Source organism: Corvus cornix, chromosome 13 (assembly GCF_000738735.6).
Source record: "Corvus cornix cornix isolate S_Up_H32 chromosome 13, ASM73873v5, whole genome shotgun sequence".
Taxonomy (NCBI): domain Eukaryota; kingdom Metazoa; phylum Chordata; class Aves; order Passeriformes; family Corvidae; genus Corvus; species Corvus cornix.
Genome location: NC_046343.1, coordinates 15,783,814 through 15,810,614, shown reverse-complemented (window position 1 = coordinate 15,810,614; position 26,801 = coordinate 15,783,814). Strand labels below are relative to the sequence as shown.

At 40.8% G+C, this 26,801-nt stretch overlaps 1 protein-coding gene across 3 annotated transcripts in view; it reads right to left on the bottom strand.

Moving 5' to 3' along the window:
- SLIT3 (slit guidance ligand 3) overlaps window positions 1–26,801 on the bottom strand; it is a 468,570-nt gene that overhangs the window by 60,075 nt on the left and 381,694 nt on the right. For all 3 annotated transcript variants that reach the window (XM_039559586.1, XM_010406223.4, XM_010406222.4), the window contains 6 exons: window positions 22,020–22,088; window positions 20,886–20,957; window positions 20,631–20,702; window positions 15,165–15,236; window positions 10,518–10,681; window positions 6,582–6,706 (listed from right to left, as the gene is read on the bottom strand). In XM_039559586.1, coding sequence (XP_039415520.1) covers window positions 6,582–6,706; window positions 10,518–10,681; window positions 15,165–15,236; window positions 20,631–20,702; window positions 20,886–20,957; window positions 22,020–22,088 — 574 coding nt within the window. The remainder of the gene's footprint in view (window positions 1–6,581; window positions 6,707–10,517; window positions 10,682–15,164; window positions 15,237–20,630; window positions 20,703–20,885; window positions 20,958–22,019; window positions 22,089–26,801) is intronic.

The window sequence follows — 26,801 nt, the reverse complement described above, 5'->3', positions numbered from 1 at the left end:
TGCACATGAATTTTTCAGACTACTAAACAAGTGAAGCATGACCACTATAATAACAAACAAGAGCATAATATTTATTTCAGAGGTTCTTTGCAGGAGGGGACCCCAGGGACCACGGGGGTCAGAGAGCTTTGGGACAACCTTACCTGCAGTGTTTTTGCACTCACCCCCACACACTAATCTAATCCCAATCTAATTCCCAAATGAGTCTGGCATTAGATCATTTCTATTAACAGGAGTGGGTTTACTCTTCTTTTCATCTTAGCTTGCTTATAGCAACTTCATCAATTCCATCATCACCACAGGAAAGGAGAAAATAAGGCAATCAACCTCCCAGGAAAATCTCTGGTCATGTTCTTGGACAACAAAAGAAACCCAAAAGCCATTTCATCGAGTAAAATCGGTGCCAAGAAAGCCTCAAGGATAACAGATGACAGAAAATCACAAGGAAATCTACAATAAGGATTTTCAGCTGTGGCCAACTGCGTCAACTGGTTCAATCGTGCAGAAATGGTGGGATGCAGAAAATTAAGACCTGGTTAAACAGGACTTGATTAAGCAGAGTTATAGCAACCAGAAATCACCTGAAAGGTAGACAAACCACAGAGGAAGAAAAATTTTTATTTAGTGTAATAGGATCAAACAAACATAAGAACAAGAGCCTGAAATTCAGACTAAATGCCAACAAAAACTTCTCCTTACCCTGGGAAAAGAAAGATTGGAAGTCTGGTCACTCATTTAGAACTAGACCAGGAAAACAGTAGTAAAACCAAAGTGAGGGGGAATAATCCACACTGATTCTTTTGGACTGTTCATCCAACAGAAGGGACATGACAGTGCCCACCTGTGGGTACAGCTCCCCATCCCCCTGAGCTGCTCAGCTCCTGATGCAGCACTGCACAAACAGAGCAAATGCCTGAAGCTGCTCAACATCTGCTTTCTTGTTGGCCTAACAAAAATGGAAATACTTCTTTAGAGCTAGCTTTACTGTTAAGAGCCCTCATTAGGGCCTGCCACACTACATGAGTGGGTTTTTACAGGGCCTGTGGTGGGTGTGTTCCTGCCTCGACGCCTTCAGCCAGCATCTGGGGCGGTAATCCCTCCCTAAGCCTTTCATTTTATGCTCTTCCACATGGAAATCTCCATTTTCTTTAGACCTACTACAACAAAAAGGGCAAAAAGAAAGTAACAAAAATCTGACTGATGCATGGTAAATTTTACAGAATAAGCACATGGAAGAAAATATAGTTATTTCTGCAGTTTTTTCTGCCCTAGGAGCTTTATATGAAATTGCAACCACCTACTGCTGACATTGGTGTTTGCCCTAAAAATCCACACATAAATACAGATCTACTCATTTTATGTGGCCACCCATTACCTCTCATCCCTAAAGGCTTTCTCTCTTATTTTACTATGAGCGGAAAATGCTTCTTCGACATTCATTAATAAGCATTTTCAGTATAGTTAAAATGATCAAACAGAAATAAAACACCCCAGATCACATAAACACACACTCCAGGAGAATTTATTAGAATGAAAGTTCAAGGCAGAACCACCTCACACCACCAGCATTTTGCTGCACTGATTCCTTCTACATGAAAACTTGGCATTGAGCTGACATTCCAGTGCCTGTTCCCCCGACCCTGACACCGGGAGAGAAGAGAGGCCAGGGCAGAGCAATACATGGAGGCAGAGAGAGGCATTTGCTCTCCCGGCTCATGTGGATGAGGGCAGGCTGCTTAGAGCCCCTTCCAATTTCTTCTCCCTTTGCCACTCCAGCCTGGGGAGTTATTTGTGTGCTGAAGGATGCACATGGGGACCCACACGTGTATATTAATAGAGCCAAAGAGACAAAAGCACAGAGCTACGCTTGCACACAGAATCAGCCTGACAAACCAGGCAGCAGCAGCCAAACTCTACCCTGGGTTACATCTACTCAACCCCACCCGAGTCAGCATCACTGAGAAACTGCCCCGTTGGAATAAAGGCACAGTCTGTGAGAGCTGCCCCAGGTAGCTGCAGATGAGCAAACACCACCACACCCACGCTGAGTTCTGTGCTGAATCCTCCCCACACTGCCATTATTGCAGGGCTCTCACGGATTATTTGTGTCATGCTGCAGAACCTCGACATGGCAAAGTGCAAATACAGCAAACTTCCCGTGCTCCAAGCACAGGCAAGGCCACAAGCATCCCCACGAGCCAGGGATACAGCCAGGGCAGCACCAGTGGCACGGGAGCAGTGCTGAGGAAACCTTCTGTCAGCCTTGTGCTCAGCAGCCACGGCTCCTGCTCAGCTGCACTGACCCCCTCAAGTGCTGGCACAGAATTTGTATCAGTGCAAACACAGGATATGTGTGAATCCCCCACACCCCAGAGACATCCTGCTCTGCCATTTCTAACCTTGTTCCCAGGGACGAAAAGCAGGCGTTGGGGGTGAGGAGGGGGAAGAGCCAAGTTCCTAGCAGAACTTTGGAGCCAGCTTCCTCACTAAATACCATTCTGGCTTCACTATAATGCCTCCCACCACAAGAGTCTGGCTGCAAAGAAAGCCGTCTCTCCAAAGCCCAAGAGCTTTACCCAGGATTTTTCCAATTGTATCTGTCATTCTGGATGATTGGTGAAATTGCTTGAACCCTCAAGACACTGCAGTGCTGCAAGAGAAGTCAGGACACTGGCTGAACTCAACAGGGAGGTGAATAGATTTGGATAAAACTTAGAGCATAGATGTGCATCAGCATCTGGTGCCTGGAGTGTGGGATAAGAGCTGTGCCAATTTTACCTATCTTCACTTTCCATTTCAGACAGCTGTCAGTAACAGCAGAATCCAGAGGTGACAAACATCTGCATTCCAGCAGCTCCGGCTCCTTTACCTGAGCAATCAGAGAGGCTGTGGAGATTCCTAGGCAGGCACTGGGCTTCCTGATCTGGGTTGGCAATGTTCTTTCATTTCAGACAAAACAAAAGTGTATTTTAAACTCTTTCCCCAGTTCTACAAATAATTCTATTTGAAAGAAAGCAAATTATTCTGTATTTGTTGCTACCTCAGTTTTAAGAAAAAGAAAGTATAAAAGACAAAAATCAGCCAAAAAACTCCAAAAGGGCATTTTCAGAATACAGCAATGGCAAAATACACTGAGTGTTGGTTTCACTCACCTTAGTTTTTGCTAGTTATTCAAATGAATTTTTTTTCAATGGCTTATTGATTACAAGTTTGATTAATCTCTTGAATTCTAACACCCATGGACTCAATTTTGCAATGTCAGTGGGAATACTTATAAGCCACATGCTCTACAGAATAAATGAACTGTAGGTTCCTGTTATCTATGCACCAGCCCCAGCTGCACTCACACACACTGGCGGCTCTACAGGTGGCCAGCAGCATTTCCAGCAGGAGAAAGCTCCACCTCTCTACTTACAATCAGACTTTACAATCTAAACCACACATATTATCTAAATAATCATTCAAAGAATGCTATGGAGAAGAGAAAAAAACCCCAACCCACTGGATAATGACACCTATGCCTCTGTGTTTCATAACATGGAGAGCCAGCTCCTGCCAGCACTGGTGGCACCCTGGAGCTCCTGCTCATGAGCCTGCCAGATGCTAGAGGTGCCATATCCCACTCCTTGGGGCTTTCTCCCCAAAGTACAGCCACAACAGCACTGTTTCAACCATGGCTTATCTTCAACAAGCACATTCATCACTCATTTTATGGAAAGGGAAGCAGCAAAGATCATTATCAGCTCAGCCTTGGCCTTTCCTGAGTGAGCAGTCTCTGTTTCTGTCCTAATCAAACACCACTGGGGCCCTCTGGCCTCGCAGCTCAGGTGGTCCATGACTTATCTCATTTTGAGTTTACCCAAACCATCAAGGGCAGCACCACATATGGCTAAAAGCCCCACAAGATGTACATTCAATAGCAAAACCATCTCTGTGAGCATGAAAAGTAAGAGATGGAACTGTCATCAGTGTGACAGCGAAAACCAGACCACAGGCTTTTGAGAATGCAGTTAACTGGTAGAGCATCCTGATTCATCAGGCACCACGTTGGCAACTGGCAACTTAGGTGACTTTCTGCTAGCTGCCCTTTTTTCTGAAGGCTGGCATGAGCACAGGAACCCCAGAAAGCTGCTTGTAATGTCTGTCCCTGTCCAGGGAACATTATGAAGCCGTCAGCTTAAATTTGGAAAAGGGTGGGTTTTTCACTTTATTGATGCACTCTTCCACACAGGATTTTTTGAAAATCTACATCAAACAAGGAAAAACAAATGCTGAGAGGGCAGATTTAGGGCAATTTATCAAGGTCTGGGAAATAGCTTCCAGATGGATGGAGCTGTTTGGTGCTGGCTGGTGAGAAGGAAGCAAGGTATTGTTATTGAATTAGCATGAATCTCTGGTGGAGAACTGCGTGGTAGATAGAGTGCTCCTTTCATATGGTTTGCATTTGGACCTGTCATATTTCATTTTTATTCAAAAACCTGTGGTAAAGACACACAGTTCTTTTTTTGCTTATTAAATTTCCACCAATTCTCCCTGAGCTGTTATCCAGTCAGTATTTTTAAACCCTGCTCCAAGTGCCATGCCTGCTCTGTTTGCTCTTTGCCACGCTTGGCTGGCAGCTTGGTGCTTACAAGCTCACTGTGGTTTTGGGGTTTGCATTCACACACTGATGTCACCTGAGAAAGTGAGAGAGGAGCAAAGCTGGATGCTCTGTGAGATGTTTAAACTGAATCACATCAGGCATTTACCAAAACCCTTCCAAGGAAAATGATGCATCCTGGGGCTTAAGGCACACTACAGTGTGCTGATAAACTAGAGGATTATTCTTGATTATTCTTTTAGATAAATCTTCCCTTCATAACTGTGTCTTCTAGCAGTATAAATGCATCTATACCAGTGACTTTGTGAATCAGGAATACAGCAAAAAACCAAAAGAACAACCAGCAAACAAAAATCTAAGGGCCAAAAAAGAAGATATACTCATAACACATTTTTACTTAGAATTACCTGGACACCTGCTCCATGATACTTGTCTTACAGAGTAAGATATACACAGAGATTTATGTGTTTTCCTGCTGGTTCTGAAATAATTTACTTTTCAAGTTCCCACCTGAAGAATTCCACCTAATTTATGTTAAAAATCAAATTAAAATGACCATTCTCTTGTTAACCTGAGGAGATAAACAGGTTGTTATCAAGTAGTTTCAGGTAAACAGATTTTTGATGACATGGTCTTTTAAATCCTAGAAAAGTTTCTGGTTGATATGCCAATGGGTAGAAAGATTTTTAATTACAGGAAATTTCCAATGCCTTTTTCAATTATTTAGGGGAAGTGTTATTATCCTTGAGTACTAAGTGTAGGGGCACTGGGTGAAATAGAAGAAATAAGCTTTATATCTTCCCTTTGCCAGTGTTTCAGGGATCTATTGCAATTACTCTGGGATGTATCCCAGGCAAACAGAGAAGGGAAATGGTGATATCATCAGAACCAATTAATTCCTAAATCCTACCTGAAATGTAACACAGAGATACTTGTGCTTACTTCCCACACCTATGTCTGGTTTTGCCCTCCTTTTTTTCCCCTATAATTCTTATTACTTTGTGTTTTATGAGCATCTGTTTCAACTGACCAGGACTGTAAGAAATATCCAAAGAGGCAAATAAATCCCAATCTGCAGGACGCAGCCTACTTTGGCCATAACACCTGAAACCCCCCAGGCTGTGAACAGATCATATGCCTCATTTATTACTTATACTTAATCCTTCAGCTACTGACTCCTGAGCTAGATTTCCAGCTCCATCAGCTCTAAGACAGTGCCCTGGTGTCCTTAAACTCTCACAGTGCAGTGTGAACAAGGGGAGTTATCCATCACTACTGAAGAAACTGCTTTACTCAGTGACCCTTTCTCCATTTCCCAATGTGTTATCAGGAAGCTGGCACTGCTCACAATGACTGGCATCCACAGGATTCGTATTTGCAGATCCCTCTATGGACATGAGTGCTCTGAATTCAGAGACAGCTGATTTAGGGGTTGTGTCTGATCAGTGATCATCTTTCTGCTCATCAGTCTGTGTAAGGTGGGTGTAAACTACCAGGTATCAACATTCTGTCACTGTGGACCAAACTGGCCCTTCATTCTCATCTGAACTGCCTTCCCTTTGGCTGGAAGCCTATGAAATGGTGATCTTGTTGCTGGAAAAAAAAAAAAAAAACTAAAAGGAGGATAAAACCAACTTGCCATTTTACATGGATATCTACATCACAGAATCAGAGAATGCCCACGGCTGGAAGTGACCTCTGGAGATTGTAAAGTCCAACCACCCTGCTCAAAAGAGGGTCAGCCAGAGCCAGTTTCTCAGGATGAACTGTGTAGTCACAGCACAAAGCAAAGCCATTCCAACTGCAGGGGACGAAATTTGTAGCAGGGCACAGGTGAAAATTCACACACAAACCTGCTTGAGCAAGGCAACTTTGGAGGCCAGGTGCCTGTAAAATTAACTTCTCACAGTACAACAATTAAAAAAACACAAGTGAAGGGGAACAGTTCCTCGCTTCTCGTGTAGCTCATTTGGAGTCATACCTTGAAACCAAAAGGGCAAGTGCACTGGTAAAGCTCCACTGGGTCACTGCTGCATGTCCCATTGTTCTTGCAGGGGTTGGAGAGGCAGGGATTGCACTTGGACACAACACTGAGATCCACCGGCTCTGGAGAGGCAAGCACAGAGCATTAGCAGAGAATTGGATTGCAAAATTAAAGCCTCCCATGCACACACAAACGTTTTTTCCTAAGCACTGGCGCAAATGCACAAACTGCAGGTGCACTGCACGACACCATGGGATTCCCAGGGATCAGAGAGGCTTTAAGTACTTAAATCAAGTGCTAGGCAAGTCTCAATGATGCTTATATTCTCCTGAAGATGCAAACATATGCTCTGAAAAAAGCATGTTGGGAACCTCCAGGGAGAGGGTTATATATATATATGGCTTTCAGCAATTTTTCCTTTTCTCAGCTCTGGAAATCCTGCAACAGCAACCCCAGGGAACTGTAACCTGACATTTCTATGGCTGATAACAAGAATGAAAGTGCAGATGCAACAACATAAATAAAAACCATGCACAAGACAGATTTAGTTAGAGGCCTATGGGAATATTTAGGTGCAAAGTTCTCTACCATCCTTAATTTTAACAGAGTTTGAAACTTACTTTCTTCCCTACCCAGAAGAATGATCAACACTGAGCCACCTCAGAAAAGTGCAATAAAGCAAAATATGCACAGATGTAAATATATGCAGGTAAATACACATGGCCATATTTAAACCATGTAATAAACCTCATATTTTTAGCAGAAATCTTCCAGAGAAGTAGTGAAGTTTGTAGGTGAGCAGGAAAACAAACACAGACTAAAACAACACTAATTACATTTGGGGTCCCAAGTCAATCAATATTTTATGGCTGAGATTTTACAGAAAGCTAATTTAGGCAGTTATAGTAACAGGTATAGTCACAGGTATAGTCACAGTTACAACATGGTGATTTTTCAAGCGGATACATTTCAAATATGAATAAGTATTAACTCCTTGGCTTTTATGTATAAAAAATAAAACCTAGCACTTTAAAGTGGCTTAAATTATATCAGGCAGTAAAGACCTTAACATAATTTTATTTCATTTTTAAGGGCATGTATTTAAAAATAATTTAAAATTGGTCCTCTACTAATCAGAAGTGGGCACAGAGCTTCTGTTACTGCATGATAAATGGTAAGAAGGAGTAAATTGTGAAACATCCTGAAAGTGAAGAAAAGAAGCTTATATTTGATGGTCAAGAGAAGGTGGAGCTCCAGAGTTAGGAATGAGTTAGAACTAGGAATGAAAAAAATCCCTTCCAGTCTGGGATTTGCTTTGAATCATCCTGCATGAGTAATAAACCTTCACTGTTTACTTTGAACACTTGCAGAGCACCAGCAGGGGTAAGAACATGGCAGGAATGGGGACTGAAGGGTCTCAGGTGCCAACACCTGGGCTGTGTCCTGGTCCTGTAGTGACGGTGGTGCCACCAGGGAGTGCCATGTGCAGTAATGGGGGAAAAACACACAGGAAGAAAAAAATCCCAAAATTAAATAAAGGACTATTGTCATCCTATTCTATCTTTGTGTTTATGTCTACCTACATGCCATACATGTTTTTACCTTGGAGTTAGGACAGCAAGAGGAAATCACACCTGAATTCCTGGCAATGAGCGGGGCTGGAATGTGACATATCTGAGTTACAGTTGTCTTCATGGTAAAATATACAAAAAATAAACAAAGGTGGCTCCTCTGAGAGCTCATGAGACAGGCAGCAGTGTTGCTCTTTTAGATTTAGAGGTCAGTGAGACAAAATTCGTTCTATTATTTATTTATTTCATAATACATGTACATTTTCCATTTATTTCTATGGCATAGATCAAAGCCAATCAATGTAGGAGCTAATAAGAACAGTGTTAGTTCCTAGCAGTTAAGTAGTTCATTACTTTGCCCTTGTGGATTTGATTTATAAATCCATATAGCAAAATGCCCTCAGCCCAGCACATTCCTTTCCTCTACTGCATAGCTGGGAGGGCAAGTTAATAAAAAGCAGAGCTGAGTTTGCATGACTTGCACATAACACACTTTTATTTTCTTGGCTCTGCTGAGACATAACCTCCTGCTTAGTCACAGGCTAAACCCATATTTTTAACAAGAATAAGTTAAAATACTTTTTTCTTTTTCCTAATGTAAAAGTTCCTGGAGGTCCCAGAGGACATCTGAGCGCGACCTCTGTGCAGCAGCTCAAGGTACCCAGCCCAGCACGGGAACACTCTTGATGCTGGGACCCAGGGGTTTGGGGAGTTGGGGCTCAGCACTCCCTGAAATTGGAAAGGGGTACAGTGAGACTGCCAAATCATTTACTGGTTTCCAAAATATTTGTACTGTGATGAGCAAAGGTGAATTTTTCTAGGCCCTGGAGCTTCTTGACCTTTACTGCCACTTGTCCAGACCCTCCACAGATTTTGCTTGTGCAAAGACCAACTCCAAATCAACATATTTTTTCTCCTTTTCTGTTGAGATAAAGCAAGCCATGGAGACCTTTAGGATATTAGAAAGCACACCAGCTTTCTAGTGGACCAATCCAATATTTACATAAGAAGCATACAACTACATCTAATATCCTGGATCACAGATTTACTTATCTTTTGCCTAAGAGTTGCTTGTTTAGTTTAGAGAGAAAATGAGTATAACTATTGATTTATCACAGGTTCAGAATGAAGAAGACATCCAGCTTCTCTTTCTGGTTAAGTTTTCAGGCCCTGTTTAATGTACAAAATCAATTATTTTCTTTGGTTCATGTCATGGGAACAAGTGCATTATTTGGTATTTTTAGTACTTATTATATTTGTACTTCACATTTAAGAGACTATTGCAAAGTCTGTGGTTTGACAATTATGGTCAGAGTTCTGATAGTTTTGAGACTGACATTTCAAAGTAATTAAATTATAAGGTTACAGTTATTAAAGATATATTTGAAAGGACATAAAATTCAGCTCAGCCTTGGGAACCTGTGTTTTAAACTCACCCCAACACCATCATTTGTTTGTTCAGCAGTTTAATTCCAGCACCTATAAAATCACCCTGCCAGGCAGTAGTGTAAATGGGCATGGCACTCTGAGAGACATAAAAACAGGCTTTATGCCCTCATTTCCATTTCTAAGAGAGGCTACTGATCCATCTTTTCCATTATAAACATAGCTCCATCTTCAAGTACTTGCTGGTAAGCTAAGCAAACCTCCTTAACTTTTTTTTTTTTTTATGAGAACATCCAGCTACGTCTTAATCTCAACTCACTAATGAGCTCCTTACTTAATCCACAAAAAGTGTGCTCCTTATCGTGCCTGACTGCTCTCTAACACAGTACACTCCTGTCACTGAGTACCCCAAATTGTTCAGAGCTGCACCTCAGCCCTCTCCTGAATGAATGCACACTGAATTCGGACATGACACGTTTTCCATAATCTGCAGTTTCTGAATGACAGCTGATGGGAACAGTTTGCAGATCAGCAGATGAAAACGTACTTTTGGTAAATATTTGCTTTCCAGAAGAATTCTCAGTTCCTCAGTTTTCATGTAAATGTATGTAATAACTACAGTTCTCTATGTTTTTATAACAACTCTTATTTTCCCAATTTTTTTTGGGGTAAGTCACAGGCCAAAACAAATTATTTGTTCCAAGAAGTTCTAACAACACCCTACATACTAACGTGCCATTACATAACCTGGTGTGAGCATCAGGAACACTCCCTGCTCTGAGGCTCCCTGGTTTTCCTGCCAGTGGAGCAGTTACCTGCACGTTGGGGAAGAACACAAGAAAACGCAACTTGGAAAGAACGCGACGGTTCAGAAAACGAAACCCAAACCCAACTGCCCTGCGAACGCACAAAACCAAGGGTGTGAAACTAAAGCCCTGTGGGCAGCACAGGGCAGAGGCTCCCAGCTGGCTCCTACCTTTGCACTGGAAGTGGTGGGTGGGGGTGGTGAGCAGCAGCCTGTCCACCATGGCTTCGGGGCCGCGGCAGCGGGCGATCCCGGGCTCCTTGTATCCCGCCTTCACCCACTCGGAGAGCCAGCGCAGGTGGCAGTCGCAGTGCAGGGGGTTGGTGCCCAGAGCCCTTGGGGTGCAAAGCAATGAGCACAGGTTATTTGGCAAAGATAACAGCTCTGATCTCACCGAGGCACATTTTATTCTACATTTCTACAGCGACGCTTTGTTTCACAATGTGGGAAAGATCTGATGAGGGTTCAGAAGGATTTTAGATTAATCTCCTGCAGTATTCCTGTTCTTCTCCTTTCTTCCCATCATTAGTTAGGAAAGTTGTGTAAATACCTTAGAAGAAATCCCTCTTTCAAACAATTGTGCTTGAGCAATGTCACCAGACATGTTGCTTTCATCAAATTTATCACATTGATTCCCTTTATTTAATTCTTTGTCCTTCCTGAGCATATTCTAACACTGAATTGTGTAATTTAGTTTGGATCTGATGGCCCACATTAATGACTCCTCACCAGACAAAGCACACATCCAGAGGATACCTCCATTTTCCAAACTACAATCCAGTGTCTGCTAAGTTTATTTATGACTTTGAAAACACATTTGCTGCTTGACCCATCATTTGAGTTAGGTCAAATAGTTGAAGAAGATGCAATTATACAGTGAAATTATAATTCTGAGAATTTTCCCTTTATTCATGGACATCTATCCAAAAGAAAACCAACCTTTTAACCTTAAATTTAGGTGCTACCTTTACTCATTTGTAGTTCTCTTTCTCTTAAAGAAAGTGTCTTCTCAGGAAATCAGTCAATTACAAAGTTCAGACTTCAGAAAAGTCACTTTGAAGACAACTATTTGTTGAAAATGTGAAGAAATTTATGTTGAAAGTCTTTATTTATTTTGCTCAAAGTCAATGTAAGACTTCAGCTGTACAACACCTGAATTGCCATGAGAGGAAAATTAACTAAATAAAGAATAGCACAAGGAAGAGATACTAAAGAAAACAATGATTCAAATTGGTTTTTAGACTTTAAAATTTCTGCATATGCTATAAACTATTTTTAAGATGCTACTTTAAACTCAAGCTTCTTTCAAATAAAAACATATCAGGCAGGATATTAAGACAGAAACCTCAGTAAATTTGTTGATACATTTATATTGGAGTGACTAATGAACCCACTGTGCCCTAGACAGATTCATAATGAGAGTTCATAGGTTCAAACCCTGTCTGGGGCTCATTCATCAAAATTAAATGTGTACTGCAGCTCTGCATTAAAAAATATCCATCCACTCCTCCTGTAAATCCATTGCTTACAATGGAAAAAAACTACTGGGTTGACTTTTTCACCCTGTAACTGTGATCAACTGGCTCACTTGTCCAAGGTCAAACAAAATGCAGCAGTGAAAGCTGAGAAATTTTTAGTGTTGAGCAACTGCCATATACAAAATGTGAGTGGGAGGACAACGGAAAGCTTGTTACCATGTTAATTAATATTTATAAACTACATTAGAAATACAGTTGCTCTACAGTCACTAGAAATGATTACTAATAACATTGTTGACAACTTCAGAAATTATCACATGTATCCTTCCACACTTCTGGTTGTGGTTTGTGCTTTGTTTTGGGGTTTTTGCCTTGAATTTGGGTTGGGTTGGGTTGAGTTTGGTTTTTTTTTTAATTTTTAAAAAAATTATTTCTAGGAACTAGAGATAATTCTCAGATTTTAATTCATGAGTTCTAACATACTTTCTTGATTTCTTTGCCCATTATAGCAAAATATTTCCAGAAGGTAAAAATATCTTGCGCTGTAAGGAAATACCCTGAATTTCCTTGTAAGGAAATACCAGCAGCATTTTCAAAATGTTGAGCAGATATTTCTGTTCAGACACTTATTTTGTTTCAGAGGCAACTCTGAATAAAGTCAATTAAAAAACTCTATCTGTGATAATGTTGAAAAACAGAGGACAGGACAGCTTATTTTTATAGGTAGTTAATAAAAATTTGAGTAAAGATGATTCAGCAGGATTAGGAATCCCATTGTATGGGAAATATGTTGGAAATACCTGCTGTACCCAACATCATCCATTCCCTAGGGTTTGTGGAATTCCTGGAGTGCCCCAGGGTCAGCTTGTGCGTGGGCAGTACTTGGGACACTGAATCAAAGAATGGTGAGGACAGCAACGACAGGAACTGCATCCCAGTTCCATCCCAGCAGATTTTGGATTCTTTTAAAGTAACATTATACTTGATCCTACAGTAGTGCTGTAGCATTCTTATCATGGCCCTGGACTAAAAACATTAGTAGAGTCATGGCTTAAATAGACAATTATAGGATTCAACTAAATAAAGTAATAAATAGTAAAAAAAGCAGGGTACAGCACATAAAAACCTACCTCCAAATTTAGTGAGCTAAAGCCACACAGTTTGTTATAATATTTCCATTTCAGTGAGATGATGTTTACGACGTAAAAGAAATTTGGTGAATATTTTCCTACAGGCTTTAAACAGCTATGGAGAAAGTGATTGAACCATCTAGATTTCCCTTTTGTTCTTCCAATTACAGACCAACTCAAAACTGCTGCAAAAGTGTCCGACTAAAATCTGTACTTTTGTCTGTGCTACACAAACATCTCTTTGCAATTCTAAAAGCTAGTTTGATGTCCCCCTTGTCCTGACACAGGAGGCCTGGGCTGACCATCCTGATCCACACACTCAGCTCGCCTCTGCCAGAACACCAATCCCACCCTCAGCCACACACCTTGCACAGTTAAGAAAAATTTTTGTTCTTCCATGCCTTAAGAGTTTGATGGGTAGCAACTCCTTCTATCATTTTCAAACTGACTCCAAGTGCATGCTTTCTCCTTGAAGATCTATATATCAGGAGGAGCTCAAAATGCATTTATTTTCAATTATATATGACTTGGTTTGAGTAAGCACAGCTTTTTCTGGCATGTGAAGAAAAAATTCATTGTGGTTGCTAAAAGTTTCAGGATCCCCTTTAAGAAACTGGAGAGCACTATTGCACTGTAAAATTCAACTGTTCAACTGCGCAAATTACACCCCAGACAGGTCTTATTTATTTTATGGATCCTATTTATTACTGTTCATTTGGGCTTTGTGTATTTTACATTTCTGGCAGCACATATATCTAAACAGAAAGACTGCAGAGATTGTATTGGGCCAAAGGGGCTTTTATCACTCCCTAAGGTGAACGGTTTACCCAGGAAAACTGAATCCGCACTTCATTTAATGCAAACCCTGAGGGAAATCCAAACAAATGGGACACGATATGTTTATTTCTTGAGTTCTAAAAATACCCCCAGAAGCCAGATTCCCAGTATGGGAGGTGTCACTGCACTTCCAGAAGGAGGTGCAGGGCTTCAGCTCAGTCAGACTTTCAATCCCAAACACACAAAATGACTTGACTAAACTGGGAACAGGAAAAACAAATACATTTTGCACAAAACCAATGATACCAAGGTGTAAGCTGGAAACAGAGATTATTATTTCTCTGCTCAAGTTGCCCAAGTTGCTGTCATGATTTCTGTCACTACCAATCCGAGATATTTTTATTTTTTATTGTCCAGAGAGGAACAGAGACAGAAGCTACACAGAAACATAAAGTCCAGGGATGTATCTGCTATCCAGAAAATATCTAAATATCCAACTGAATCTGGTGTTCAGGGAAGTGTTCTGGAGGGCATGTTAAAGGTTGAAAAGAGACAATAAATAGATATAAACCTGTGTTAAATGCACACATGTGTACATCAGCATCAGGGCAGAAAACATCCGTATCAGCCTGTGAAACCACTCGCTTCTCAGAGGGACCAAGACAAACCCTCTGATAAACTGAGGATAGTAATCAAGAAATATGCTACACAAAATCACTTTTCCTACATTTATTGCCCAATACTGTGAAGTAGCACACACTACCTCAATGAAAAAGCATTTTCTGGTCACTCAAGTTTAGTTTGGAGCCATTGCAGCTCTTTGTCTGTTCTTTCATCAGCTAAACTGCATTTGAAAGTCTCCTGGCCCTTTACCAGCACAACAGTGATTTCCTCAAAAAGCTGAATGTCTAATAATTTTTGCAAACTATGGAACGAAGTATGAATGCTGTGAAATGACCAATTTCCATGTGATTAAATATATATGTCTTGCAGTAGTGATTCATCAACAAGTCCATATACTGACAACATTTCAGTATGCAAAACATATGACACTTATTATGCAAAGAATTCACATTTGCTTAATATTTGCTCTTTGTGGGAGGTTTCCTGTCTCACTCTCAGACCATCATACACTCTGCATTTCACATTGACAATGCTGAAAGAAAACTTTAAACACGAAGTCCACAGCAGAGAAAACTGTCACACTTGCTCATTTGGTTTTCCTTAAGAAAATATTTTTATAACTAATAACAACAGGTTCTAGCATTTTTTTATTTCCTTTGAACTGATGCACTATGAATATCCAGAGCACATTATGGAAAGTGAGCAGGAAAAACAAAAAAGCAATGCAATCCTACACTGGTACCAATATGCACTGCTTTACAAATGTGAAACTATCAATCAAAGAGATGAACCCAGGCAGAAGTACTTACAGATGGGACAGGGACACCAGGTCGTTGAAAGAACCTTCGGGAACACTGGAAATATCGTTTCCATGGAGTGTCCTAGAAGGGGGAGAAGCAGGAAGGTATCAAACCACAGTATTTTGTCTGCTCCCTGCAACTGAAGGAATTGATGCTTAAAAAGGGTATTTAATTTTGATTCTTTGAGAGTTTCTATGAGTTTCACAACTCATGAACTTCCACGCTTTATCACTACTACCTCTAGATGCTGGCATTGAAAACAATGATGCAATCAGAATTGCTGGTGAGTACTGCTGTAAATTAAAAAGGTGACATACCATTTATGCTACCAGAACTGTATTGATGACAAGCAGACCCTCACATACAGACCTGTGTTCTCTTATACAATCCCATTAGCCAGAAGCACAGCAGAGACAGAGCAGGGGAAATAAGAATTGTGAAAGTTAAATTAGGTATTGACTGCAGAGAGATCCTAGGAGAGAGACCAAGGGTCCCCAAGGGTAAATATAGCCACACTTTCCCGTTCTTACAGTAGAAAATACCTCTCTGTGCTACCAAGGAAAGCACCTGAAATCAGTTTTTGGACATTATTCACCCTGTGCAAAGGAACTATCATTTTTTAGCAGCATTTTCAGGACCCCTGAAAGGAGTGAAAGGGTTCTCCACTGTTTCCAGGACAATTTAAGCACCCACTTTATCTCTTTTCTGAGATATACATTTGTGTGTGGGTTACACAGGGAAACGTAAATGGGAATTACTGTCAGTGCTCCAGACACGGCAGAGGAGGGTGGAAAACAGAGAGCTGCTGTGTGTTTTGTAGCAGCTCTTGCCCTTGAGTCATTCATTTTCTAACTTACTGTTTGATTTGCTGACACAGCAGTCACATCTTTTATTTCTGTAAGTGCACATATTTTTGAAACATTGAGTTTAAAACAACCCAAATCTCAAGCCATGGAAATGGACAATAGCCCCAAATGAAAACAAAAGCACCTGTTTTTTGCAACCTTTCTTCCCTAACACCACTATAAGCTGCACCAGGATCTACATGATGCCCTTCCAACATCCTGAGTCTGAAATTTTCTTTTAAGCATACCTTGGTTTTGACTATCAATAATAACTTGGCATATGTAAGGGTGTATCTCCAAGAAATTAATCTGAACAGGAACAGGAAGGATATGAGCTCCCACACAGTAACTCCAGATAAAACACACTCACTAATTCTGTACAGAATGACCAACTGAGACAAACCCCACAGCTATTAAACAAGGGGTATTTTGTTGGTGTGAGCAGGACTACCCATCCACTTGTCATCAGTGTTTAAGGAAATGAGTACATTTAAATAAGCAGCTGCCCATAATGAGCTTACTGCTGATCTTTTAAACGGCTTCAAGATCTGCAAGACAATTCTCTGTAAACAGATGACAGAACTTATATTAATCTTTGGGTTGTATCAGTAACGTTTATCCTGTGAAGGGGTACATTTTCTTTCCTAGGTGTATTGGAAACATCCAAGAGAAGCTGAAGAATGACATAGCCATTTATCTGCAAGAAGTTAAACCCATCAAATATAAAAACCTTAGAATGATTGGCTTTATTACATGTCCCAAACACCGAGGTGTTTCATGGATGCAAATGCTTGTGTTTTAATAAAAAAAAAATCATGTCAGCAACATCATCACTCCTGAAACTAAAATGAAATGACAAATTCTAAACCCTGCTTAAAACTCACAATAATAAATAGTGGCAAGAAAATTCAACAGTGCAACAGAATCTTTCCTCTTGGATCTACATCAGGAACACATTTTTATACCAAAAATTCTTATAAGCAAATAGTCAAATAAAATTTTAACATTAGGACAGTTAAAGCACACACACTGATGTGTGTATTCTCCCTCAAAAGCACAACTTCTAGGGATCCTCTTGTCTAAACTCTAGTGCACAGCAGGGGTATGGATTTGAGGTGATGTGGATCTCCTCTGGAGGACAGAGTAACAGAACACTCGAGAATTCTTGAAATTAAAACTTCCTTCTCCATGGAATCTCACTAACTTATTCCTTTGTCTTCAGGGAAGGAAATTAATTCAACATATCCTTTTGGGCTGGGGTTTTCTGGTTGTTTTTCTTTTACGAACCCTTCCCACGTCCTGCATGCCAGCCCATTGTCCACAGCATTAGGTTACTACAGACACAAGGGGGATGTGTTTTTGTGAGGACAGAAATGTGGCCAAAGGGTCGAGCTCACAGAGCCACAACCCATCAAGGGCAAACACCTACAGGGAGCCCCAGAGGGTGCCAAACCCTGCAGGAACCGACACAGCTCGGATGTCAGGGAAAGGGGGAAGCCACAGTGTCACTGCTCAATGCTCACAGCAGCAGAGCTTTTACAAAGTGACTGGATAAATACAAGGAATCATTCTGTGATGCAAAATAATAATAGTAAAGAAACAGACAAATGCTTCTCTTAGGTCAAATCAGTGCAGCACCCACCAATGAAAGTGTATTGCAAAAACTGGTTCCGAAGTTGTGCCCGAAGATTATTGGTGACAGCTTTATCAGCAGAGATATTACTGCTTGTCTGAGCTTTGAACTGCAGGAAATATCCTTCAGTTTTCAGTAGAACTAGAATATCTGTTAATAGAATATTCAGTAGGTAATTTTATCCCTTTTTTCCCTAACTATAACATGGACAATTATTTAGTGACCTTAAAAAGTATTTTGATTTCTGTACTTTGCCTCTTAAGTCACATATAAAAATATGTGATTACAAAATAATCCTTAAAATAATCTGTTCAGGTCATCCAGAGAGTTCTAATACTTATAACTTGTCTCAATCTCAGTTTCCTTAATCTGTTTATATTTAGTTTCTAAGAAGACTAGCTTTGGACAAATTAACTAAAAAACAAACCCACAACTTTTCACTGTAATAGCTTTGGCTCAAAAACCTACTGATATCACTTTCTGCTTATTAAAAAAATTCTCCAGACTTTATGTCGTGTGCTCCCCAGCACCCTTTGGCTGCCATTGTGGATAAACCATGTGAAGGCTGAGATTAAAGACCTGATTGTGTAAACACTGGTAGATACTAGGTTCAAACATAAACATGTTGACTCCGCAGTTTTCTCATTTGGGCCTGTGCTGAAAAATCTAAGAAAGGGAAGAGAGAATGAAGTATCTGTCTAAGACCAAGTGCATCATGCAGCTCTGATTATTCTGATTTTCAAAGCACTTATTTACTGCATTTACTAGAGAGGCAAAAAATAAAGAAAACATAAGGAATTTGGAAGACCTTCCTGAGAAGGGTCTGCTACCTTCAAAGGCACACACAGCCAAAGGTAATGAGATCCCTATCTTCTTCGTATTAAAAAAAAAGGTGGAAATTGTTTTGCTGATGTTTCCTCTTTTAAGTTCCCCTGAGAGCACAGATAATAAAAAAATGACAATAACAGATTTCATATTGTCTCTTGGAAACCATTTTCTCTTTGGAGAATTGATTTTTAGTAGCAACAGTGAGGACACGTGGCAAAAGTTGTAGCTGATACCAGGGTTTTGTGGGCCATAATAAATCAAATCAATCTGGAGGCTTTCAAATGCAGGGAGCACAAACAGAGATTCCCATTTAGGCTTCATTTCACTGCTCTGTGCAAGGCAGTGGGGAGTTTCTCCCTTGAAAGAGGAAGATATTTTTTCAATTTGATTAGCAGATCATTTAAAAAAGCCAAAATACAACAGTTGTCATTAGAATACTGCCCTCTGTTTCTGCCCATATTGTGGCCAGCAAGAACAGAAGTGAAAAGACAAATTGTAGCTATTGGAAAGAGGGAGGCATGGTTTATCTACACTGTAATTCAGGGTAGAGAGCCCCACACGAGCTTTAATCAAGCTAGCTTGCATATCAGAAGCAAGCCAGAAGACAGCTCCATATGGAATAATTTATTTGGCCATGAAACAGAATATATTAATCTGTGGCTGAATTTCAGGACTCATGTAACAGCTCAAATGTGACCATCCTAGTGCACTAGAAATCAGGATCCCAAGCCAAACTTAAAACAACAAATCCAAATCACGTATCTTTCTCGTATTTACTAATGAAAAGTGGGAATCCAAAGCTGTCTTGTAATTTGGGAGGTTGAAACTGAGATATCTGTTTTACCACTGAAACCACAGTGAAAGGTCTCAGCCAAGCAGCTCTGCCTTATTGCTTCCACAATCCCAGTAATGCCCATGTTGACACTTTGATTCCACATTTATGGCGTCAGTGCACAGCAACCACTGCTCTTTAAATTAACACAAACTTCTGCATGTGAACGTCATCTATTGTTTTTTTTTTTTCCAACAGAGAAAATACTAATGTGAAGTTTCAAAGCACTCAGGACAACCTTCAGCTCCTCTGCCCTGACTTCGACTGTTCAGAGCTCTTTTCCTTCAGCACATTGAACAATCTCACCACAGACAAGCTATTTAATTTATTCTCTTTAGTTACTGTGCAAGTCCTGGTGACCCACTTGTGCTTCTGGGCTGTGGGGAGGAAGGTGCCTTCTCCACCTTCCTGACAGCTGCACAGGGGGCCAGGTGTCCACAAAAGCAACTGAGCAAACCCAGCCCAGGGTTTGTTTCTGATGGTGAGAGGCAGTGAATATGAGACAGAAGCAGGAGCCAGTCCTGTAGATGCCTGAGGATAGCTGGGAGGAGGCTCTTGCTGTGAGGAACAGGCCCACAGCCCACACTCTGAGACAATATGAAGATGACTTTCACAAGAGATTGTAAACAAATGGTTCAATCCAGAAAGCTGCTGAAAGCAGCTGCACTGGAAAGAAAGGAAGAGTACAGAAAAGGACCTCCCAAGAAATAAACCACACATGGATGTCTCTGAGTAGGCCCTCACTCAATATGAGGTGTAATTTCATTCACAACTTCAGGACATTTGAGACAGGCATCTCAACATTACTGGTGCCCAGCCACTGGCCTGATTTATTCACTGATTTAGCATGGGGGCTTCTAACTTCCCTTCAGATTGCATTCTTTTGTGTAAAAGCTTGCCTGCATAAATCTGAATCAGTAGAAAATATTCTGAAAATGCACGAGCTTTCCACAACTACACTCTTGCTGAAGCATCCAATGGAAACTCACACTCTACAACCAAGTTTTTACAGACAAAGAGAAAAGTCCTTTGCTGTGGAACACCCAAACATTGTTCAGGCAGAAGAGGCAGACTCTATGCAGTCTTTTGGAGACCTCTTTTCACAACAGGTCCTGTACCTGAGCTTTCAGAGAAAAGCTGCTCATCCTGCAAATACGTAATTGCTTCCTTAGCACTCACCTGCTCTGGCCTCCACCAGGCAATTTGCACCAGAGTACAAGTACATTGAAGCTAATTACGTGAAAATATTCATGACCACCTGCCCATTAAACCCTCCCTGCCATCAGCTGCAGTCCAACACAGCTGCAGCTCAGCTGCTTTGGAGGAGTTGCACTTACAGCACTCGCAGAGACCGGAGCCCGTTGAAGGCGTGGACGGGGATGCACCGGAGCCTGTTGTAACTCAGGATGCTGCAGAAGGGGAGAGCACAGTCACAACTCTGTGTTGGCTTGGATTATTTCTCTACTAATTCAACCACAGAGAAGCATGGAAAGCCACATGCTTAAGCAACAAGATCTACACTAATTGCTCAACAGCTAAGATGGTGTTGGAAAAGCAATTAAAAAACTGTTATCAAAACTTGGGCTACTTACAGCGTTGATAACTGAGTCATGTTGCTGAAGGTGTGGTTGGCCAATACACTGATGCTGTTGTTGCTCAAATCACTGAAGAAACACACAGAGAAAATACAATTTACATGTATGAATTATGAAATATGCCTTTTTTTAAAAGATTACATAATATCTGCACAGCAAATGCTTGAAGAAATTGAAAAGTCACATATTATCAACTGGTGTATTTTCTGACCAATTTTGAATGAGCTTTAATGGAAAAGCACATCAGACTCCCCTAAAAAGCCTCAGGCTCAGACATATTAAGGCATATCTCCAGCATATAGCATTCAATGAAAAGAACAAATGAATAAATGATACAAATACTGCTGAATATTTACTGTTCCAACTTGCTTTGCAATATAATCTAGGCACCCCATTTCCATATGCTCTTCATATTGACAGCTACTAGAACAAAATTTCATTTTTCATTTTAAAAAGTCTTTTAGGCTCGACCAGAACATTTTGTTTTGTTATTGGTCTTCCTTGAAAAGCAAAATTAGAGATGTTTCCAAATAAAAAACACTCTTAAAACAAAGGATTCCAGTTTTTCCTCCATGTTGTTTTTGTCTGAGGTAGTCCAGCCCATTTGACTGGAGTATCTGCACAGCTGATTGCAACAGCATTTGAAAATTCCTGATAAATAGTTGAGGCAGGAAATGTCATTCCTGCGTATTTCAGGGAGCAATTTACAGAACAAAGCCTAGCTGTGTCTCTATCTGGATGACTGTTCACAGCAGAAACAGCTATGCAAATTGTCATTGCCTTAGCATTATAAATACTGCCTCATCTAGCACAAATTAATGTGTCTCCTCTGCTAATGACCTTTACAGATAAATCTGCCAAGTGAAACTGCAGCAGCCAGCGTGAGAGTTTCATCCTCTCGATGTCCTGCAGAGCAAGGGGCTTCTCAGGCACCTCACTCTTTATGAACATTTATTGGCAGCAGCGTCCACCGTGAAATTCTTTCCAAATTCAAATTACAGAAGGTTTTGGGGTTTGGTGTTTTCCACCCCCCCCTCCCCCCCCAATATACTAATTATTTATGTTCCACCAACAGCATAGTGCAGAAAGAGTCATGCAATTTTCCTAACATTGAAACCACGTGCTTCTTACATCAGTGTCAGGTGTCTGAAGGCAGAGAGCCCCTTCGGCACAGCAGGCAGATGGTTTCCTTCCAAGTATCTGAAAAAAGTCAGATTTGACAATTACACAAACACATTAACAAGAACTCATGTCACTCAATCTGCACCATGAATGAGGACAATATAAAGGCAGTCACTAATGAAATTATCTTTGATTCATTGCTTTGAAACTCCAACAGTTTTTACTTTATAAATTAATTACCCCACATGCAAAGCATGACAGCACCTTATTGATTTACTTTATTTGTTTTAAGACTTGGAAGTGCATAAAGGATCTCTGGCCTACAGCAAACAGAAATGACCATTTGGTTCTTCTGTGACAGCAGCTGAAGAAGGGGAGAAAAATTGCATGGCTTGTGCCCTGAACTTAAAGTTACCTTTCCCAAGTCTCTCCAACTGTGCTGACTGCTCCCTGACCCTGTGAGGGAGGCTTTGTCTTGTGCATGTGAGCTCCTTGTACAGCCAAAATGGGAAGAGGAGCTGCACTCCCAGATCTCTGTGCTGCAAAAGGTCCCACTTATTCCAGCGCCAACACAAACATCCCCAAGTCTGGTGGCACATCCGCCACAGCAATACACCCTCCTCACCTCTCTTTTTCACAGCACCCTGGTACAGGAGGAAAGCTCTGTATAAATTAAAGACCAAAGACCAAGCTCTCTTGGAACAGAGGTTTCTCCTACATGCACTACATATATTTAACAGCATGTCTTGTGTTTCCAGTGTGGCAGTTGGTTGAGACACCACGGGACCTGTCTCCATGCAGACACAGCCACAGCAGAGCTAAAGACTTTGGGGATAATCCTGAGTCCTCATACAGGCAAATAGTGCCACATTTTACAGTTTTTCTCCACTGAAGAAACATGGTCAGTGAGTAACTCAGCAAAAGCCCCTGAAAAACACAATACTTTGAAAAAGCTTGCCTACAAGAGAGCATGGGTACTCCAGTCTCCACAGCTGGCTTGCGGTAGCAATGGGATGTGGGTGTTCCCCTGTTTATTACAGTAAAATAGAGACAGAGCTGGAGGTTATTTTCCTTATCTTTTAGGTGGAGCTGCATCCCTGGAAGATACCAAAGTAATAAGGCTCCAATGGAAAGTGACTACTGTGGTACCATGGCACTGTCAGGATGTTTTCCCAGACATCCTCCAGAAGCAACATCTACCTGGGAAACAAATCCATCCTCTCAGAAAGCACTGTGGAGGAGGAAGCCATTCCTCCCTCCACAGGTGGGACAAAAGATGAAATTATATTTCCCTTCCTTATGTGATACTGCAAGGATTTTTCCTGCGGTAGACATGGGGCAATGCAATTGATATGGCATGTTTTGAAACATAATCAAGTGTAGCCAGGAAATGCAGCCCACAGACACCAGAACACTTAATGTGCTGCCTCTGCTGCTGAAAACAGAATCCGATAATCGTGTTAAGACTTTTTATTCCACACATACAATTTCCTTTTCTTTGGCAACAGGCCTCCTTATTCTGTACTTACTATACCAAACAACAACAATAATAGATTATTCCTGTGCTGTGTTCCTTCTCTACATTAACTGTAACAGCACAGAGATCCTTGTGTAAACTAAATCCAAGAAAATTTCCCCACAAACTTTATTTTTAAATCTTTCAAAAATAAAATATAAAAACTAACAGAATTTCTTCCATAATATATTTTATAGCTGGCATTATTCCCCCCCCCCCACCCCCACCTTTTGTTTCAGCATAATGACCTCTCACCGTTTTCTGCTGCTTCAGATCTCTTTTCTACTGAACTCCAACTGAACTACTCCAGCCAGCCTCACAGTCACCCCCTTCTGCCTGTGCACGGGATCCCATCCTGCAGTTACCCAGAGCATGTGGTGGAGCTCACCTAACTCCTGCCAGGATTAGGCTGGACGAGGTGGGAATGCCAGCTTCTGGCTTTTTAACCGAAAGAAGGTACTTTCTCAATTAAAAAACCCTACTGAACTAATGAATCTCTCCCCTGACAACGATCACAAGCATGGAGTGAGAGAGTTGCAGAGCCAGCAAAGCAGGGACAGAGTATCACTAACCAGAGCATGGGTTAGCTGTGCCACACTTACACCTCCCATGGATATCTATATTCAGCAAGTGGAAAGTCACTTTTTTAGCCAGATTTTGGCTAAATTTGTTATAAATGATCGTGAAAACGGAGTTCCTTGGTAATTTCACACCCTAAATTGTTATGTAGGAGATCCTCAGAATTTAGACACGCATGTTACATTTTAAACAGGGCAAACCACATCTCTTTCCCCCAGTCATGGTCTGCTGTGGATGCAGCAAGATGCTGGGAGTCTGTGCCTTCCCCTTTATCACAGAAAATCACAAATCTCAAACCCATGCAAGAGGGCAGGTTAAGGTCTAGTCTTTATTCCGAATGTAAAATCCCAAGGATTTCTAAAGGAAATCAAAAGCAGGTTATGTATTATGTATTTGGAAGTTATAGATGATTTTAGTTTAGGAAAGGAGACTCTTGCAATATGCTGAATTCTTCAGGAACATATTTTCAGGATATTTTCTTGTTGATCTCAATATGAAACAGCCTGCAATTTAAACAAACTGATGGTGGTGAGCCAAAGTTTTTCCCTACTCTTTTGCTTTCTGGGGCAATCAAAAGTCAAGGGTGCACATTTTAATTCAGTGCTTTATGACTCAGACTAACATAGACATGCAGACCCCTGGAGTTAAACTCCTACAGAAGATCTGCTTTGAATAGCTCCGGATTTGCACTGCAGCAATTTGATGGTTATATAAATGTGCTAGCAGAAAACTGCAATACTCATACCAGTGCTATAGTTTCTGAATAAACACAATTTAACTCTGAAAAAGTACTGATAAGACACTTTTCATGCATCCATAAGAACAATCTGCCACTGTTAAACCTCTCACCCCATTATCCAAGGCATGGCAGCATTTTCTAAGCTGAAGGCATTCATTCTGAAAGCACATTTAAGTGCAGGGAATTTGAAATAACCAAGGCTGTTAGGGCATAAGAGCTTGCCAAGAATCAGGAGGATCTGGGATGCTAGATTTGAGACAAACAACTGCAGCAGAGGAGGTGCCTCTGTCAGAGCTGGGGGTGCAGGGGCAGCCCCTCCCCACATTGCTGGGCTCAGCAGGATGGATGGGGGCTGCAAGAGGCCTAGAATCTGGACATGGTGAATAAAAGAATTATTCCTGAGGGTGAATGGGCAGAGACACAAAACTTTTGTGTATTTATGTATACACATATATAAATAAAAACCCACAGATGAAGCTACAGATACCCTGCCAAAAAAACCCCTCAAGACATCCATAAAAGAGTGAATGTGGAGGGAAGATTAAATTTTTAATTCTTTTCGGTCTTTAGCCAAAGGAATATGATGTCCATGGTGTCTGGTATGCAAAGAAATTCTGGTATGAATGAAGAAAAATATATGTCTAATTTTAATTCAGAGAAACAAGTTATTAATATACAGAGTCAAGACTGAGTGTCAGTTCCCTTAAAATAGACAATGACTGCTATCCAAAACAACCTAATTTGCTTCCTAAGGTCTCCAGGCTCTCGTTTAAATATCAGAATGGAGGTTTTTGGTTTTTTATTTTACTCTGGGAATGCTGCTGAGAATCCTCAAGTCTCAAAAATGACTTGTAACCAACAAGCAATTACCAAAGCAAAAACTGAAAAAAAAAAAAACAAACCAAAAAACCCCAAAATCTGTTTTCAGCTCTCAAAGAAAGCCACTGCCTTCCTACCTGGAAAGGTTTCTTCTAGAACATGGCCAGGGTGGCTGGCACTGTGGGACAGGGCCTGCAGCAGCCCCAGGGTTCATCCAGCACCTTCCACACACACCAACATTGCATATAAAAATTTTAAAACTATGCATAAAAGATGACAGCTGCTCTTTTTCCAACGTGTCTATTTTTATACTGAAACCACTTGGATTGGAGGTGATATAACCAGCACAAGGTGCCAGAGCATCGTGTAACAATTTGAATCACTTGGAATCCTTTTTGTACTGAGATGTCAATTCAGCCATAAAGTCAAGCTCAGTGGCAATCTGTGCTAAGAGGAGAAACTGGAGAGAGAAATCAGTTCTCAGGCAGTAATTGAAAAGGCACAAAACCTTTCCTTTAAATATTCCACAAAGAATGTTACATTACAAAAAAAAGATACTTGGCAATTTTATGTAGCTCTAAAATTAAGTTACACTCTAAAATTTTTAATGTCCATACCCAATATCCTAAAATTTTGAGTCAAATTTCATTTCCTAAAAATGGTGGTCTAGAAAAGAATTGGATTGTGAAAGATGAAGCATCAACAAAACATGAATTTTAAGAGCTTCAATACAGTTTCTTGAGAGGAAACAAAAATCAAGTGTGGATTTAGGTTCAAATAAGAATCTTGAGCTTTCTTAAGCTTTGGCAAATTTGGACTTTGGATTTTGCTGTATTTGTACATCAGACCACAACCTCCATGTCTGACACAGAGACACATGGCTGTGTTTGAGAGAAAGTTAAACCTTTAGTCTCTGCTAGTGCTAATGTCACCTTTGTGATATGTACTCAAACTTTACCGGTCACTGAACACGTTATTTGATAGTATTGATATTATTTGCTTTTTCTAAACTATCAGGTTTGAAGTGCAGATTAATTCCTCTATTTCACCTGCAACTAAAATATCCTCTACAGAACTCTCCCTTCTCTCAACAGGAGAATCCCCCTCTATAGAAAATGAAGCAGGACCAAGTAAGCCT